The sequence below is a fragment of the Lepisosteus platostomus genome, chromosome 13, assembly GCF_059453375.1.
Source record: "Lepisosteus platostomus isolate fLepPlt1 chromosome 13, fLepPlt1.hap1, whole genome shotgun sequence".
Classification (NCBI taxonomy): Eukaryota; Metazoa; Chordata; class Actinopteri; order Semionotiformes; family Lepisosteidae; genus Lepisosteus; species Lepisosteus platostomus.
Genome location: NC_142623.1, coordinates 1825478 through 1844397, shown reverse-complemented (window position 1 = coordinate 1844397; position 18920 = coordinate 1825478). Strand labels below are relative to the sequence as shown.

Below are 18920 nucleotides of genomic sequence, written 5' to 3'. Positions count from 1 at the left end.
ATTGCTGAGCGAAAACGATTTTATTTTGGGTAGGAATATTTGCTTTGCGCTTCGGGCATCTGTGTGTAGTGCAGTTCCAGACTACAGGTGTGGCTGTCCCATTCTCCACAGTTGTGAACTGCACAGACCCAGGGCACATTGAGAACGGCGTGAGGCAGGTGCAGCCCAGTGGACCTCATCGCTTCAGTTTCCAGACCATCGTGACCTACTCGTGCAGCCCCGGGTACTACCTACTGGGCACCAGTGCCCTGGCCTGCCAGGGGGATGGCACCTGGGACCGCTCCCTTCCCAAATGTCTGCGTAAGTTGGCGGCGGCCTGTGACCTGCCCCTGCTCCCCCGGGGACAGGTCTAACCCCTCCCAGAATTCCTTCGCTGGAAATGTGGGAGGACATTTCTTCCCACGTCAGGAAAAGATAACATGCTTGAACCAGTTTCTTTTTTACACTAAAATGTGTATAGATTTTTTCTCACCATCCAGGTACTTGAGCACTCAAATACTTGAGTTATTGAGAAATAAGGGGTTCAGCTCCTATGGTCTGTGTTACACTTAGCAATGACTAACATTACTTACAGATTTCTCAATTCAAAATTATAAATGCAATATGTAAATTATAAATACACAGTGGTTAACATTGCTTCCTTGTGATGCCCATGCCCTGGGATCAATTCTGGACCTGGGCTGCTATCTGCATGGAATTTGTAAATTTTGTATATCCCAGAGTTCTTGGGGGTTTCCTCCAGATGCTCCAGTTCCCTCCCACAAGACATACTAGTAGGTTAATTGGTTCATGGGAAAACTGGCCCTGTTGGGAGTGTATCTGTGTCTGTGTCTCTGCCGGGTGATGGACTGGCGTCCTGTCCAGGCAGTATCCCATCTTGCCCCTGTTGCTTGCCAGGATAGCCTCTGGCTCCTTCACAGCCCTGTATGGGATGAGGAGATTAGATGGGTCGACTTCCCCAGATCGGAACACAGCATCTTACTCCACCAGCTCATTGCTCGTGTTAGAATCTCAGACTCTAAGTTTACAAAAGACCTAAACTTAGTTGTTCTGTAATGCAGATACATGGATGATGTATTTTTAATGATAATTGCTTTTTTTATTATGTCGTGTCACTTTTTCCTTGCACTTAAAGCATGCTATAACAAGTGTCTTCAAATTAGAATGTGATGTGCAAACAACAAGTGATGAGCCCAGGACGGAATGTGTCAGTGTGTGGAGTTTTCAGTTCTGGCTGATTTTCTTCATCCCGATGGAGATTCTTCAATTGTGTTCTTGCAGTGGTGTTGTGTGACCGTCCCAGCATCCCTCCCTATGCCCAGATCTCGGGGGACAGGCGCACGGTGGGCTCGGTGGTGAGATACAGCTGCATGGGTCACCGCGCTCTCATCGGAAACTCCACTAGGATGTGCCAGCTGGATGGGCACTGGAGTGGGTCGCTGCCACACTGCTCTGGTATGATCGCCCAGGGGCAAAGAGCTAGCAATGTCCGCCCTCTGGGGGGCCATGGGATCTTCTGGCCTTTGTCCCAAACCAGCTGAATAAATCGAACACATAGTCCAGGATTTCTTTTCCTAACATCAAAATCCTGCAGAGCAAATACTTTCTAATTTAGCAGTTTTGTTGGTTTCTGAATCTTCTTCTTGATATTTTTAAAGGAACCCATAAAGAAAGCTTAGGTGAAAACCCAGCATCCCACAAATCACTTTTCTTTTTATGAAATATATGATCTCAGACTATTTCCTCTTTTAATTTTTGTTCTTTTTGCAAGCATCCCTCCATCAATTCCACTGCTGCTACAGTACCAGTATAGCAAGCTTTTGATTAATTATATTTCCTGCATACCTCACCCATATGATGAGGTCGCTCAAGTCAAGAATGCTAAAGTTACATTTATTAAAATTGTCTTTATATTTTTAATCCTTGCTGCCTTGTAAATGCAGGGACGTGTGTTTGAGAATTAATCTTGAAAAGCCTGCCTTTAGGACTGAGGCTTTGGGCTTAATTATGTCAACTGTTTGTCTACCCATAATTACCTCTAACCATTGTGCCCAATTTGCTTGATAGCAAACTGGACAAATGCCGAAATCAAAGCCTAGCGAGATTAATTTGTCCTGTAGTTTACAAAGCATTGAAAGATCTAAGTATTGAAGACATGTACAGTATGAACTAGTCTTGCAAAAAAAAAACTCATTGCCTTTTTTTCAGGGCAGTTCAGTTGATTTTGTTCACTCATTAGCCCCTGAGAACAGGTGTTTCTGCTCCTACAAGACCCGTGCAAGCAAAACCTTTCAGGGAAGAATTGAGTATTTCTCTGGTGTTTGGTGAGAGAGCAGGAGAGGCTTAGTGGCTCGAATGAATAAATAACCCATGTCTGTATCTTTCTCTTATGTCAAAGGCAGAAAGCTGGGCCATTGTTAACTCCATTTAATCTTTTTCAAATCGTCAGTGCCTTGTATTAACTGTGCTAATACACAAAGAGAGGTAACAACAGGTCCCAAGTATATTTATCCGTCTAGACCCTTAAACTCTCTCATAAAACTCCTTTGACAGTTATAACACAGAAAAATTGATTACATTTAATGTTTCTGGCTTATTCAGTTTCTCCAGTTGGCCACTATAGCAACCAGTAAAATGTCTCTTTTTATGGTGATCTTGTCTAAAACTGGAAAAACAGCTATAAAACAGCTGATCTGTACTGTCGAATAGCAGGGAGAGAGCAGGCATACAATAGCTGGAAAAATCAAACCTCCACTCTATGGGGAATCCACTGTGTTTTCTGAAAATATTTCAGGTAAATATTAAATCAGTTTCACAGGTGATTATTAATATAATATAATATAATATAATATAATATAATATAATATAATATAATGAATTCATATATTTTAAGTAAATTAATGTATTAATATAATTATGGGTAGTTCTTGATTTATACAGGCAATAGGTTTCTGAAAAATTGGCATGTAATAAAAAATCTAAAAATTAAAAAAATAATTCCTCGTTAGTATGAAAGTACAAATGGGAGGATTCCTGAGTTTCAACATGCTCTCACAATTAGAGGTTTGACCATCTAGATCTGAATAATCACACACAGTTGTTAATGTAAGATGTTTATGTTGTTGTAATAAAAGTCATTCTTAAACTTTATAAACTGGCTTTTTAACATAATCGGGGTGCTTGTCTTAAAATGTATTGACTTTAACCCCAGCTAATGACTTTATTTACTGCATTTTCAATGTCCAGTGAAACAAGTTGCCTGAATATGGGGTACTAAAATGCATTGACATTCTTCTAGCAGAACGTCTCATTACTCATAATTTTTACGAGTCACTATACAGTATGCATTATTTTAGTAGAAACCTTGTGGTGGCAGTGAGATGTATGGAAGTCGGGAAGAGCACTGAGACGAAGATTGCCCATGTGTCTGTGTGTTACCCAAGTGACTCTGTTCATGCAGCTGAGCAACAGAGTACTTGCAAAGTATGTTATCTTGGACACTCCGTCAAGTGGCCTGTTGTTGACCACTCCCTTGCACGTTAAAGTGAGAACTAATTTAAATGGCTTAAATTTCTGAGACTAGTTCAACCAAAAACATGCAAACTGCTTGAATCAAGAACTACCTGTATTGTTATGATAATTCTTATCATTGTGACGTTTAAAAATGAAATAGGTCCTTCTCGCACACAAAGGCCTCGTCACTTAACCCACCTGTCTGTGGGTGGTGGGGTGAAACCCTTGTTGCCTTTCGCCCGTGTCGCTCTGCCTGGGCCTGGGGCTCACAATCGTGCGACATGCCAGAGCCACCTGCGGCCGGCCTGCGCTGAGCCCTTCGGACGTGCCTTCGCAGGGGAGAGCCAGGGTCTGTGCGGAGACCCGGGAGTCCCGGTGCGCGGCATCCGGCTGGGGGAGGAGTTCTCGGCGGGCAGCGTCGTGCGGTTCAGCTGTGAGCCAGGGTACGTCCTCCGGGGATCGTCCGAGAGAACCTGCCTGGCCAACGTCACCTGGTCGGGGACACAGCCCGAATGCCACGGTAAGGCCAGGAGGAAGAGGAGTTTTCCTCTTTATCATTTCAGAGTCTGGCTTGTGAATGTATCCAGGGTCACTGCAACACATCCATCTACTCGTTGTGTATTTTTATTGTATTACAGTATACTGTACATGTAATATTATAGAATTACTGTATAGTACTATATTTTGTATTTCTTTTCTTTTTTCTTTTTTGTTGCCGTTCTGTAAAGCACTGTGAGAAGCCTATATAAAGTTCAACTTTATTATTATTGTTGTTTGTTTGTTGCTTGATCATTTAAAAAGGTTCCATATACAGTACATGAGTCATCTATCATTCCATCTGTCTTTGTGTTTATGTTAGAATAAGTGCTGTGTTTTTTTATCTTGATACTATGACTCAGAAACCAGACTCCATTTATGTGTGCATCTCAATAGGTTTTGTATTTACAGAATAATTAATGAAGTGCTCTTAGTCATTTGTTCTGGTAATTAGACCACGCTCCTCCGTAGGTACAGTACTATACAAAAGCCTGTATAAATGAAAGCTCTCATCAGAATAAATGTATCCCCACTTGTTTAATGAAAAACAGTATATTATCAACTTGACTGAAATGTCAGCGGAAGGTCACAATTATGAAATTTTGTAGAAAGAATTTTCTGACTCTCATGCTAGTTAATGCAGTGTTCATCATATAGTGTGCTTCATCTTATCAAGCCCTTTCCTTACATGCATGTTAGTGGTGGCATATTAGTCTGGTTCAAAACCTGATGCAAACTAAACAAGTGAACACATAGTCTCTCACACAGTACAGGGCCTTGTCTGACCAGAATAAGATGACCTGGTACCTCATCTTCTACCTTTCTGAGCCTTTGAGCATGGAGCCCTGTGTTGCTTCATCCTCTTAAACCTTCACAGGAACACAAGGAACACTTACAACTGAGAGAAGACCATTCGGCCCATCTAGCCAAATTGAAATTAGTATCTAATTGATCCAGGAATTTATTGTTAATGCCTGAGAAAAAACAAAAAGGCGTCTGCAAGCATATATGGCAATTCCATATTCAACTTCCTTGGGCTTAAAATGACACAAGACAGGAAGAAATGCAGAAGAAAAATTGGTAATTTCTCAGGACAGACATAAGAGTGACAAAGATCAACCAGGGAGAAAAATACTTCTTGTCTCATATTTTTGCAGGGAAACAAGTCATGTACAAAAAACTTTGTAATTAGGAAAATTATTAATTAATTAACAGTTTATTGTTTCTATGTGCAAGAGAGATCTGTTGCTTATATCTTGAATTGCTGTCCATCCCCTAACCATTCTCATGAAAAAGAAATCTTCATCAGTTTCTACTCTTTCAAGTTGATTCACTTCCACATGCTTTTGCAGCTTTACAGCAGAAACTACAGTATTAAGAGTCAACTGCGCCACTTCACTCATGCTGGTTCAAGACCAGCAAATCACTTGCATTCTTATCGTAACAACTGTGAAGTGTTTTTCTTTTTGTTGTTGTTTTTTTTTTTCAATAACACTGAGCCGATTTGTTCAGGCAGAATTAGTTATGGTTGCACCAGAGTTTTCCATAAATCTTTTCCTTTCTGGCATCAGGGGAAGATTTATTGGCAAACGGTTTCATGTGATGATTCGGGATGGGATCTTTGGATTTTTGAAGGTGTTTTTCACTGTCAAAGTTCCAGACTGTCTGCTCCAGTTAGTGTGGTCCTTAAAGGTGAAGGCAGGCTGTGGTGGATTATACAGATCGGCACTGTCTAGGGCTTAGGCTGCCATGACTTCCATCCAGGCTGGAAGATGGTTTCAGAAGCAGATGTGTAATGTTACCCTGTCAGTGCTGAAGACACCCCACAGTGCTCATTTGTTCATTCCCCACAACTATTATGCCACATGTTTGTTACCTTAAATCTACCTTACTCGTTGTTAAGCATGAACAAAGAGCTCTGTGAGGTCCATCAGATCAGTGGCAAGATGAGTTTGGTCAATCTACTATTTTTTTTTTCATTTTACACATCTATCTCATAATCCATCCATCCATTCTACCAACTGATTCTTCCAATTCAAGCATCACAGGGGAAGCTGGAGTCTCTCCTGGAAAGCAACAGGCACCAGGCAGAGTTCACCTTGGACAGTCCATCACAGGGCAGACTGACATGAACTCAGACACGTACACACTCACACCAGGGTCAGTATTCCTAGAAGCCAATTAACCTACCAGCATGTCTTTGGACACTGGGAGGAAACTGGAGCACCTGGATGAAACTCACATAAGCACAAGGAGATCTGTCTCATAATGAATATTGTAATTCAGCTTCTTGAAATGGCTGTCATAAGACAGACCCCTTTAAAACAATGAATAGAACATATTTTTAAAATAAATTCAAACTGATACAAAAAGAGAAAGATGACAAGGAATTCGTTACCATCTGGTGTCACAATCGGTGTCGGGTTCTGTGCCATATAAATGGCCCTTTTGATCTTTGCATGATAAGAGAGTGTCATCCACAAGGTGGACAGGAGGATGAGACCCAGCTGAGATCATGTTCTGACTCTTTCCCATTTAAAAACCATTGGGGAGGGGACTCTAGACTCCATGCTCCAGGAAGTATCTGACTTCAGGCCAAAGCTCTTTGACATTTTAATGTTCACAGTGAAGGGTTTAAGGCAAGAGAGTACAAACAAGTAGCTGTAATGAAACATTTAACTGGTTTACTCTGGCAGCATCATTTTAGCCTCGTCTTTTTGTTTCTGCCTTAGGCAAATTTTTCCTATAACTCTTTGGTCCTCTTTCCTGCCATTTCCCCTCATGGCCTGAAATGATACACCTGTGGTCTGTTGGCAGAAACATCAGCACGATCACAGCTGGTCATTACTGAATGCTCTACAGAGCAGATTAAAAAGCTTGTGGAAAACAAATGAAATTGAAAAATATAATAGATGAAGCTGCATCACTGTTGAAAAGTGAGGCAGCTTCATGATTATCATCTCACCCCAACTGTGCTGCTCTTTTCTGCGTGCGACCCTTCAGCTCAATTCTGCATCTCCCTAACCTCTCCCTTGTGTGCATCGACATTTTCAACAGTGACTAGATTTTATAGGTTTGGAGGGGGTGGTTGTTTGGAGGAAAGTGTAGAAATAATTTGTCATTAGTGTCAAAGCTGGAGGAGGTTTTGGGTTTGGTACAAAGAAATCTGTAAACAGCAGTCTGCTTCTGAAATGAGCATAGTTTACCTAAATGAGAAATACAAACATCCTGATCAAAACAGTTACTGGTTTCATTGTTACTTTAGTCTTTCATGTTATGGCTATGTGTTAGAAACACAGCTCAGTATTACAATGCAAATGGTTAAGGCTGTACTTTCTTTTTGGCTTTTTTTTTTTAAATATGTTGCTGTGAAACTAGTACCTAACTTGGTTGCCTGCGTACCTCATCCAGCAATTTCTTGAAAGAAACCCGGTTATGGTCTTCATCAGCATCACTAGTCAGCATTTATGAGCTGATATACAGTACTGGTGAATCTTCCAATCATTGTATTAACATCCTTAGGAACCAGAAGTTGAAAAGGGGTGAAAGAGACCATTATTGGCAGCACTCTTGATCAAGGGAAGAGTAACTGCACGAGCTACTCCTTGTATCTCATTACCAGAACAAATGGTTAACTTTGTGTGATTCAGTAGTACAAGATCGTGTTTCCACTTAAGACGCTGCAATTATTCTCTTTCCTGCTCTCTGTCTCTGTTCACCTCCCTTGGTCTGTCAGTGGTGTCCTGTGGAAACCCTGGCACCCCCCAGAACGCGCAGGTTCTGTTCCACGATGGCCTGGTGTTCTCGCGCTCGATCACCTACTCCTGTCGTGAGGGCTACTACTCCACAGGGCTGCTGACCCGCCACTGCACCGTCAATGGCACCTGGACTGGCACCATGCCTGAGTGCACAGGTAACCCCCTACTCTCACCGCAACACCAGCATTTCAGCTATAGGAAGAACAGCATCAGTGGCGCCAAATTATTATAATTCCCCCTGCAGTGAAAGCCTGTGTATGAGTTAGAGGATATTGAACCAGTGTACAAACTACACAGAAAAAGACGGGAGTTTTTGAGATGCACCAGGATTCAATGTTAGAGAATGTTTCACACAAAAGCCATGCGTTACCTTTTTAGCAAAAAAAAAAATACTTTTTTAAAGTAAATGTGCTGCTCTAGGTTTATATGTGTTAGCAGCAAAATAAACTGTTGGTGGAATAAATACTTAGAGAAAGGAGAATTTCAGAATATACTGTAGGCGCTTAATTACAATTCACAGTAAAGGAAAAGCTGAGCAGGATCCTCACTTGAAGAGGGAGTTGAAGAAACCCCCTTGGGAAGTGTCAGACCAGATTCTCACGTTGTGGGAGAGGAGAACGAGAGCAAGGGTGGACGTCACTGGTCTGGGCTCGGTGCTGTGAGTCTGCATGGCTCTCTCTCTCTGCTCTTTTCCCAATCAAGTGATCAACTGTGGGGACCCGGGCGTGCCCGCTAACGGTGTGAGAATCGGCAATGACTTCACCTACAACCACACGGTGTCCTTCCAGTGCGCCCCTGGCTTCAGCATGGACGCGGACCGTGCCTCCAGCCTCGGCTGTACCAAAGACCGCACATGGAACGGCACCAAACCCATCTGCAGAGGTATGGCTGTTTTTCCTGGCTGCCCTCAACATGCTGGGTTTGTGTGTATGGCTGACCTGCGTTTCGGTTTATACTGAGGCAACAAGTCTTGCAAAGGAAAATTATATATCGTACAATTGGTCTCTGGTGCAAACATAATACCAGCATGCTAATTGCTTTATCATGTTTAAATTAATTTGCAATTTACAGTATGGTAGTATGTCTGCCTGACTTACTAGCCTGTCAGTCATTTCCCATTCCTTTAAGTAATGGAAATCCTGCCTCTGTTTGATACCCTAAAAAGACAGATCCATAGTCCTTTGCTTTCTAAGCATTTTCTTGTACCTCTGAAGACTTTGACGTTAGGTTTATTAAGCTAATCCTAGATTCTCACACCTCACACTCAAAGAATAAGACAGGCATGGGTTGTTCTAACAAAAGATGATCTCTTTCCCTAAAGCATGATCTCTTTCTTTCCCCAAAGCAACATTCCTAGAGTGTGTTAATCCCAATGGATTTTAACTCTGCATTCTGTTACATTGTGGGGTTTTTTTTTGTATTGTCTTGCAGCAATCGTGTGTCCATCGCCTCCCAGCATTCCCAACGGGAGGGTGGTGGGCTCGGATCTCCACTGGGGTGCCAGCGTGAGCTACGCCTGTATTGAGGGGTACCAGCTATCCCTGCCTGCGGTGCTCACCTGCCAGGGCAATGGCACCTGGAGCGGCGAGAGGCCCCAGTGCTTCCGTATGTTTCTTCCCATTCCCTAGAGCGAAAGCCAAGACTGTGAAATAATTGCCCCTCTTTAACATGAGCAGCCTTGACATGGAGATAATAAGCACATACTGTATCTAGCTAGTTAGCGGGTGATTTTATCCACCAGGACGCACAGAGACAAGGGGGAGAGTGCGTCTATGCATCACCAGCTGCTGCTGCAGAGTTATGAGGCGCTTCAGGAGGTGCTCTCTGAAAAACATGAGAGAGGAGGCCACTCGGCCCAGTGTGACTCAGCGTCTAGCGCGTCTGGAGTCCCGCAGCTCATGACCACGGGATCTCATCCAGGCTGGTTTTTGAACGAATCCAGGGTGTCATCTGTGACAGCTTGGCTAGACAGTTCAGTTCAGGCACAGATAACCTTCTGTGTAAAAAAATGTCTCCTGTTCACTGTTTTAAACGCACTTCCCCTTAGTTTTCCATCCTATCGCAGCTTCTAGGTGAACGACTGATTAGGCGCTTAAACAAAGAACCTTTTGATCAAAAGTCCACTGCAGCAGAAAAAAATAACAGGGCAGGACACAGTACTATCAGCTTGTTGATGGCCATGCAAGTAAATGATATTTAGATGACAAATGCAGAAGAACTATGGGTAAAATTGGACAATTCCATTGTAGTTGAGGGGAGTTACTGCATATATGATAAGTTTGTACTCAAAATAAGAATTTGATGATGAACACGAAAATATACAAATCAAAAGGAAGAATAAAAACATTAAAATGCCTGTTATTCAAATTATTAAGTTAAAATAAATTGAAATTGCGTTTGATTAAAAGCCCCTGTTGAAGAATTATTCAATTCTTATACTTGGTTAGATGGTTAAAGGCTGTATTGACAGCATTCATTTTTCACTTAAGTATCCTCCTGTCAAATTGCAGTAACAGTAATAAAACACATCTTTCCAGGCATCTGTTGTCCTTCTATCTCAGTATTTCACTCACATAAGAATATGAGAAAGATTAGAACCGAGAGGAGGCCATCTGGACTACCTATCTCATTTGATCGCTCATAGTTAATTGATCCAAGAGTCTCATCCAGCTGTTTCCTTGAAAAATCATAAGGTACAGTATCCGCTTCCACAGCTGGGCTGCTTGTTCAGGGTCTCCAACACCCTTTCTGCACAGAGGCGCTTCCATTTTGTCTCTGTAAACGCGTCTCCCTGTAGTTTCCACTGGTGCTGCCTGGTTCGTGTTTCACTGTTCGTGCTGAAGACGCTGTGTGTGGCTCCGAGTCCTTGAACCCTCTCCATGTGTCTCTCCGCAGCTGTGTTCTGTGGTGATCCGGGGATGCCATCCCAGGGCCGACGGGAGGACCGCGGCTTCACCTACCTCTCCTCCGTCTCTTTCTCATGCTTTCCCCCGCTGGTCCTGGTGGGCTCGGCCCGGCGCTACTGCCAGTCCGATGGCACCTGGAGCGGCACACAGCCCTCCTGTATAGGTACTGTACGATGAAGGTCGAGGCCCAGTCCAGCTGGCTGAGTTCCCCAGCTATGAAGCCAAGGCAGTGCTTTTCTCTTGTCTCTCTTAAGAGTGCAGTGTAAAGAGCCACACTGAATTGCTGATGCTGCAGAGAGAAAATGTGTTTCTTGGCAAAAGTTCAGCCTGGAATGTTACCAGGAGCTCCTGGCCTACTACAGTAAACATTGCTTCTTTTGTTCTGAAGTAGTGGTTAAGTGTTCAAGGATGGAAATTGCGGAACATATACTGGTGGAAAGGAACGACGTCAGGGAAACAACTTAAAAAATGACGTTGAAGTTGGAAAAGCATGTTCTTAGTACAATTTAGAAAATGATGGGCATGTTTAATTGTTGCATTTCGTACTTTTGCTTCATTGAGTATGCTAATTAAAAACTCTGCCTATACATTTATTCTGTGACCTTTACCAATATAATACAGCTGTTAGAATGCAAGCTACTTGATATCAATTTTATGTTTTTTCTACTTCGCTGGAGAGTGGGCATCAGGAGTGTTAGTGTAGCCATAAGTGTGATGCAAACAGTTCACGGTGCACCTTGATCTAAAAATTGTTGGAAAGCCTGAAGACTTCTGAACAGCTAGAACTAAATCCGACTCTTACCCCAAACTGATGTTGAGTTTGGATGGAACATAGGGTTTAGGACAATCTAAAGCTTTTTTTTGGCTAGTAATTGTGTTGTATTTTTGGCACACATTTCATAACACATTCTCGAAATGAATGATTATTCTGCCAGAAGCAGAAAACTGACAAGTAAAAAATTATAAATAAATAAATCCGCAATTATTTGTTAAATTAAACTAAGACTTTAATCTGCCTTTGTTTTTCAGCTCCCTGATTTTTGTCAGTATTGTGATTTTCTTATTGTTGAGGTTGTTGAAGTTTAGCTGGTGTCATTTACAGATCCTAGCCACACCAGCTGTGTGGACCCAGGCGTCCCCTTGTTTGGAATCCAGAATAACTCACAGGGCCACCAGGTAAGGAGATGCGTTTTTGTGTACAGCAGAAAATTGCTAACTGCCGGGGCTTTGAGTGGATCAGAGACCTGATCGCAAAAACCTTTCATTGTTGTTTCATGCACGGTTTTCTTCCTGGAAGTGTTCATTTGATCTCAAATAAATACGAATTCTGGACAAGTGCCTGCATCTTTTAAAAAATGCATACAGTAAGGGGTGACCTGGGGAAAGCTGGAACTGAAGTGAGCTTCGTGAGCTTCAGTCTGTCTCCTCTGCTTCCTGCGTCCCGGAGATCGTGCTGTGTTAAAGCCAGGTGTGTGGCTGTGTCCCCCAGATTGGCAGCACGCTGTTCTTCAGCTGCAGGAAGGGCTACCTGCTCCAGGGCTCCATCACCCGCACCTGCCTGCCCAACCTCACCTGGAGCGGGATCCAGCCAGAGTGCACAGGTGAGAGTGCACCAGAGCCGGGCACTGGACATGGGATCACTCTGCATGTTTTATTTCCCTTCCTCCTTTTTCTTTTTGTCATTAAGGTGAACATTGAGTCCTGTCCAATATATTGTTTTTAATTCAATAAACAAACATTCATCACGTGAAACATTAGTAAGGATATCTAATGCAGTAAACAACCTTTTAAAAACATTTCTGATGTACTTCATACCGTACTGTACTTTCACATACTGTATCTACTGTAGTGCACTGCTAGCACTACAGCAAGCACAGCTGTGCTGCAGCCCCACGCTGGGTATGATAGAGTAACAATGTGTGTTACGGTGTGTGCAATCACTGTGAATTTGTGAATGTGAGACTTCACCACTCTAAGGCTCTCTGTACTGTAAGTTCACCTGTGTCATTTTCTAACTGCAACTGTCTGACCTGCTCTCCATGTAATTGTGTGCCTCGGTGACTTCATGGCTGCAAAATGTTCTCTTTTCTGCCAAGAAATATGTGCTAAACAGCAGCACAATATTCTGATGCTGTGAAGATGTGAATGTTCAATGCTATGACTCTACAGTTTTGTGACTGTGTAACTGTGAAGTTCTCTGTTGTTGAGTATGTGTTGTAGTGCAACTCTGATGAGTTCAGGACTCTGTCTGGTCAACATTGTGGACTTCTCTCAGACTTGAGCATGTGTGTGTAGCTCAGGATCTTTGTTGGTGTGTCATGCAGCCCACCACTGTAGCCAACCAGAGCTGCCAGTGAGGGCTGATGTCAGCGCTATCGAGCTGCCGTCCCTGGGGTACACCCTTCTCTACTCCTGCCAGCCTGGCTTCTACTTGACCGGGGGGTCAGAACACAGGACCTGCCGGGCCGATGGCAGCTGGACTGGCAAGCCCCCTGTCTGTTCAGGTGAGTCCCGGGTGTCCCGCTCCTCCAGTACAGCCTCCATGTCAACGCCTTCATAGACAGAATAGCATGTCCCCCAGAAACAAGGGAGCTGACCTGCTCCCAGCTCAGGCTGGTCCATTTCCTGTGATGGTTTGTAAAGACCCTACATCAGAGTTTGCATATACTGTACAAACTCGTTATATCACATATCTGTTTACCTGCGCAATCACAATGTTTGTAAAGAAGACACTCTGGTTGTAAGCAGATTTTAAGAAAAAAAATGGGACCCTGCACTCTTTCAGGTTATCTGACCTAGAGCCCCCCTGTCAGTTTTTAATCACATGCCCTTGAAAAACCATGTTTATTGCTCTTAAGATGCCCCATCATCTTATAAGCCTGCATTTAAAAAAAAAAATTGAATCAGTGTAGATCCAGTAACTTTAACAAGACTTTAGGAAAGGAAAACAGGTGACAGCAGTGAATGACAATGCACAACATTGTTAACATGGAAGAAAACCGTAGGAATATGCAACTCACATACAGTACGCAGAACTACATTTCATTGAAATATTCTGCAGCCGCTTCTCAAAATAAATTCTAAAACATGGGGGGGGGAGCTATGCACAGCAAAACTGAGGAAACTCTGCATAGACGTAAGCATTAAGTACACCTGTGGGAGACCTTTTGGAGATACGTTGTCACCACCATGATATAAAAGCTAATAAAATCTACCTCCTGTGTGCGTGCAAGCCTACCTAAACAACTGCAGAGGATAATATTGGAGCAGTGCCCTTTTAAGAAATGACAATGGCCGATTAATCAATGGATTAACTTGTCGGCATATACTGTAAGAAGGTTTGTCATTATGACGGATTCCACATCATGTGCAGCTGGGATAAAACAAATCCACAAGGAGTCTCCTGGATTTTATGTGATTTTATGTTCTAATTGTGGCTTTATTTCACTTTGTTTAGCTGATACCAGACCCAGTGGGAACAACATTGGAACAGTACAAGAAGTGCCCAATGCCAGACTTCCAGGTATATAATTGCAGTAGTTTTTATCACAGTCTGCTTCTTCAAACGCTGACAAAAGTTTGAGATAAGTAACACATTTTTTAACATTTAAAAGCTAAGAATCAGCAAATCTGCCATTTGCGAAAACACTTTGTGTACAGTTTAGAGTACAATGCAAGATGTTTTTTTATATACTATTGGGCATTTTCTTGCTACAACATTCCAGATGTTTTGCTGTCCAGAACTAAAAACAAGACAACAAGTCCCAACTGTAACGGACCAGCTGTAGAAAGAGAAACACTAATAAGGTTTAAAATAAAAAAAGCCAACAGCTTCAGCATTCCTGATGTTAAGTGCAATAGAGCTGCAGCAGACAGGAAGCTAGAGGCTCAGCCCCCAGGTGTTTGAAGTCTGCAATGGCTCTTTTGTTTGCTGTGTTATATACTGTTTATGAAACTACAAGCAGGGCAAGCCTCTGGTTATTGGTCTCATCCTGTCACCCACCTGATTCCTCTTGTCCTCTGGCTCAGTCCCAGGAGACGTCTTTGCCAAGAACTCCCTGTGGAAGGGCTCCTATGAGTACCTGGGGAAGAAGCAACCAGCCATGTTGAGTATCACCAGCTTTGAGCACTACAACAACCGTGTCAACGCCACCCTCATCGACCACAGCGGCGTGGAGCTCAAGCTGGCCGGTATGGGGGTTTGCGAGGGGCCTTTATGATGGCCTTGACGGATTCCATCATCCCCTTTTTTTTATCATTGATTTTGTGTTCGGGGTTCATGAATTGTGGGGTAAGAATGTGGAAAACGATAGGAAAATGTTCAATCCCAATCTACAATCCCAGGCACCCACAGCATCCTAACTGTTTGTAGACAATGTGAAATGAACCTTTTCGGACCCAAGAGCAATTTAAAAGTATCAGAATAGAGACTGGGTTCCTTAGCTGCACTTTTCTGGGTGTAATGGCTTAAGCTCTACAGTCTTGATTTTATAAAATAAATATGTCTGAAGCTTTCATTTACAACATGGTTATTCAGTCTAGGTCCCTTAGTGGCTATACTGTAGGTCTTTCTAAGTCTTTTTTATGTCTTTGCTTATTCCATACGTAAAACCAATGGCTTAACAATAGCTTAAATTTATCCTATTTTTTTTTTAATTTAAATTTATATTTTAATGGCTGGCAGGCTAATCTGACATTCTGTTATGTAATCAAGCCCATTACTGCAAAACAACAGACATGGTCAATCTCTGATATCCCTGCCCCGCTGTACTCCAAGGCACACTGAATATACTTCCCTTTGACTTTCCAGGCACCTACAAGAAAGAAGAGGCCCACTTGCTTTTGCAGGTGTATCAGATCCGAGGCCCAGTGGAGATATTTGTCAACAAGTTCAAGAGTGAGAACTGGGCTTTGGATGGTCATGTAAGTAAACCTTGTAAAGAAAGCCATCTTCTGACCTCCACAAATTACAGGTGCATCTCTTAGAAATGTTTTATCATGGCAAAGTGGCACACAGTTATGCCAACCCAGTGCCATGCAAGTACTGTGGTATGCATAATGGTTAGCTACATTTTCATACATCTGTTTGAATTTCTCTTTGATTCCCTGCTTTATACTTGCTTTTTCTTCTGGGGTACGCCGTACTAAACTCTCAGAGTTTTGCTTTAGAATGTGCTGTGCACACGCTATGCATATTTAAGGTGCCTTTGCAAAGTGTTAGTCAAAGTGACAGAATTATGAACACTATGAAAAGGCACTGAATAATAGATCAATCAAATAGACACCCCATATGTGGAAGTGGAAGTGGAATTGGATGTAGAAGTTGGTGGGTGTGATTTAAATGAGACATTTTCCAAAGTCTCTCAAGACGTGGTTTGTCTGTTGAATAAAACTTCTGCTAGCAGACAAGCTGAACACTGTTCTCCTTCACATAGTTTTCCTCAAATCTTTATTAATATTGTCCTTTCAGACTGAAATTGTAGATATTAGAGTTACCTGTATTAACGTATTTAATTAAAATGTCACATTCCACCATGGGTGCTTTTTTAAATTTTCTAAAGTGCCAAAAGTCTGTTATTGGTAGCAATCACTCACAAAGACAGCACATCGTTGGAATTAAAATATATTCCCCTGTTGAAGAAAGTACTTTCTGCCATCAAACCATTTTGCATTACTGTGTGTCTCCAGGTGTCCTCCATGGCTTCGAGCAGTTCATTTGTGTACCAGGGGTTTGTCCGAGGGAAAGGGTTTGGGCAGTTCGGACTCCAGAGACTGGGTAAGTCTTTATTGACACATTATCGGCTACGATTAGCAGCGTTATACTGTATTTTGACTTTATTTGTTTAAAAAGATGGACTGAGACATCATAGGATAGTTATTTCCCCTGTAGTGTTCTGATTCACAGCCTCGGTTTATTACAAGTACTGCTCTTGACTTTCACCCCAGACTGAAAAGGATGTTCATACTATATGGTAGATGTACTGGTAGACCAGAAATAGTGTGGAGTAGTGGTGAAGACTTTGAAATAACTCAAAAATGGTGGAATCAAACCCCCAGTTCTCAATGCTATTATACTTTTTAGTCGTGGTACTTCACATATTAGTACAATGCCCAGCTGTATAAATGGGGGCAAATGTACAGTAAAACATTTGGTGAAAATCATCATCTGAATTAATATAACACACAGTAGTTCAAGGTTGGCATGCCGGCACAATGGTTAGCATTGCTGACTTGCAGTGATGGAGCTCTGTGTTCAGTTTGGACCTGGAAGCTGTCTACATGGAGCTTGTACTACTGTATATGCTCCCCACATGCTGGTTTCAACACAAGTGGATTTCCTTCTGGTACTCCGGTCTCCTCCCACAGTACAGAGACATACTGGCAGGTGAATTGGCTTGTGGGGAAACTGGCCCAGGTTTGCTTTGTGTTTGTGTCTGTCTACCCTGTGATGGACTGGCCTCCCAACCTGGGTGTCTCCCGCCATGCGCCTGTTGCTTGTCAGGACAGGCTCCAAGTTCCCCGCAGCCCTGAATGGGATGAAAAGATAATAAAATGGATGGACAACAGTTAAACTTTAAATCCACACCAGTGATTAGCCTGAAGTACCCCCTTTGTCAAGATATTCTGTTTAGCTAACGTTGCTGGTTAACTTTTAAGAGACTTTGTTTTTGGAGTCTACCCAGGTGTTCGCACCAACAAGCTTTGAGTTGCCGTGCCTCTGAGGAGAGAGTTTGTTGTGTTTTCATCAGAGCGGAACAGATGTTATTTTGCGGAGGTATTTGATGACTTTGCCTCTGGAGGTGAAATTGCTCCGTCTCTCATCTGTCAGTCTTAAACAGGTCTGAGAAGGAGATGAGCCAACCTCCACCAGACAAGTTCATTCACAGAGAGAGAGGGAGAAGGACAAATGGAGAGAGTGACAATCCTGTAAACAGATGCAGCTTTGCTTGTATAAGAGCATCGCATCCAGATAGCAGGCAGACATAAGGCTATCCCTAGTAAAGAAAGACATTTTCTTAATGGATATTAAGTCAGAAATATTTAAATGGCTTGTCATGCATGCATCCAAGAATACAACTTTCTAACAATGATGATGATAATCCATGAGAAGGCATTGAATAATACAGTAGATTGATCTCGACAGACACCCCACATGTGGATGTGGAATTAGATATACAGTAGAATACTTCTACTATCAATTAGAACAAGAAGAAGAAGAACTAAAGACAAAAATACTGGTCCCTGCGATATTCGGACTATTGTGTGTTATCCTGGTTTCTTCCTTTTTCTGTCTCTGAGATGACGAAATGTTTAAAATGCATTAAAAATATCACAGAAAATTAAGCAATGTTGCTCTGTTTCAGGTTCCTTCAGATGTGCCAAATCAAATAATGACAATATACTGTAGCCTTTCACTGGATTCCAATCTTATAATATTTGCTGGAGCACCTGTATGAGTTTCATATGCTGTTTATTGCTAATGAAATATAAACCTAGAAACTCTTTTTGTGTTCTTATTCTTTCTATTGTTATGGCATCTTGATTCTCCTAGCAGCAGATAATTAAATTGGCTTGTTTGGCTCCCTTATATATCTCTGAGATTAGTGAATCTCTGCTCCGAGACTGGGCATCAACAGGTTTGACTTCAAAGAGCTGTCTCAGTGATACAGTTGGTAAAAAATGGGGCAACAGGTGGCATGGTTTTTAATTCAAAACCATTTTGTCAAATCTGCCTTAATAAAGTAGAGTCTTGGTTCTTCTTAATGACAGCCGTGGATCTGGTAATCCAGAAACCTGAAACAGATTGTGCAAATGACAGGTTTATTAACAGGCAGGGGGTTGGATGAAATGCCTGATGGCAGTTTTATGTTCTAGCGTTCTGGTCTTGGCTAATTGAATTCATTAGATGTTGAAGCCTTGACTTTGTTTTCAGGATTTCTGGCATTGTTTTCTGTGCAGGTGCACAGTCTCTGTTTTATGAAAAATTTGGAACTGAGAATCTGTGGAAAATTGGATTAGTCTTTGCCTAAAGCCTTGAAATTAATATCCGTGATTTAAAAGAAAAACAAGCAATAATTATGTTAAACAGTAAGAAGTAGAAAGCCCTTTAACTTAGGTTTTACTCAAGTTGAGTCAAAGTTTAACAGTTTCTTACAGAAGAGAAACAGACACCCCTATTACTCATCAAGTCCAAAAAGGGCCCAAA

The 18920-nt window shown here is 42.2% G+C and overlaps 1 protein-coding gene across 1 annotated transcript in view; it reads left to right on the top strand.

Moving 5' to 3' along the window:
• The window catches only part of csmd2 (CUB and Sushi multiple domains 2), a 269206-nt gene that overhangs the window by 240181 nt on the left and 10105 nt on the right, over positions 1 to 18920 (top strand). The window contains exons 55-68 of the mRNA XM_088602480.1: positions 112 to 300; positions 1282 to 1455; positions 3851 to 4033; positions 7787 to 7963; positions 8511 to 8690; positions 9240 to 9413; positions 10704 to 10877; positions 11817 to 11890; positions 12204 to 12315; positions 13039 to 13218; positions 14172 to 14237; positions 14744 to 14905; positions 15525 to 15637; positions 16403 to 16490. Of these exons, the coding sequence (XP_088458606.1) occupies positions 112 to 300; positions 1282 to 1455; positions 3851 to 4033; positions 7787 to 7963; positions 8511 to 8690; positions 9240 to 9413; positions 10704 to 10877; positions 11817 to 11890; positions 12204 to 12315; positions 13039 to 13218; positions 14172 to 14237; positions 14744 to 14905; positions 15525 to 15637; positions 16403 to 16490 (2046 nt within the window). The remainder of the gene's footprint in view (positions 1 to 111; positions 301 to 1281; positions 1456 to 3850; positions 4034 to 7786; positions 7964 to 8510; positions 8691 to 9239; positions 9414 to 10703; positions 10878 to 11816; positions 11891 to 12203; positions 12316 to 13038; positions 13219 to 14171; positions 14238 to 14743; positions 14906 to 15524; positions 15638 to 16402; positions 16491 to 18920) is intronic.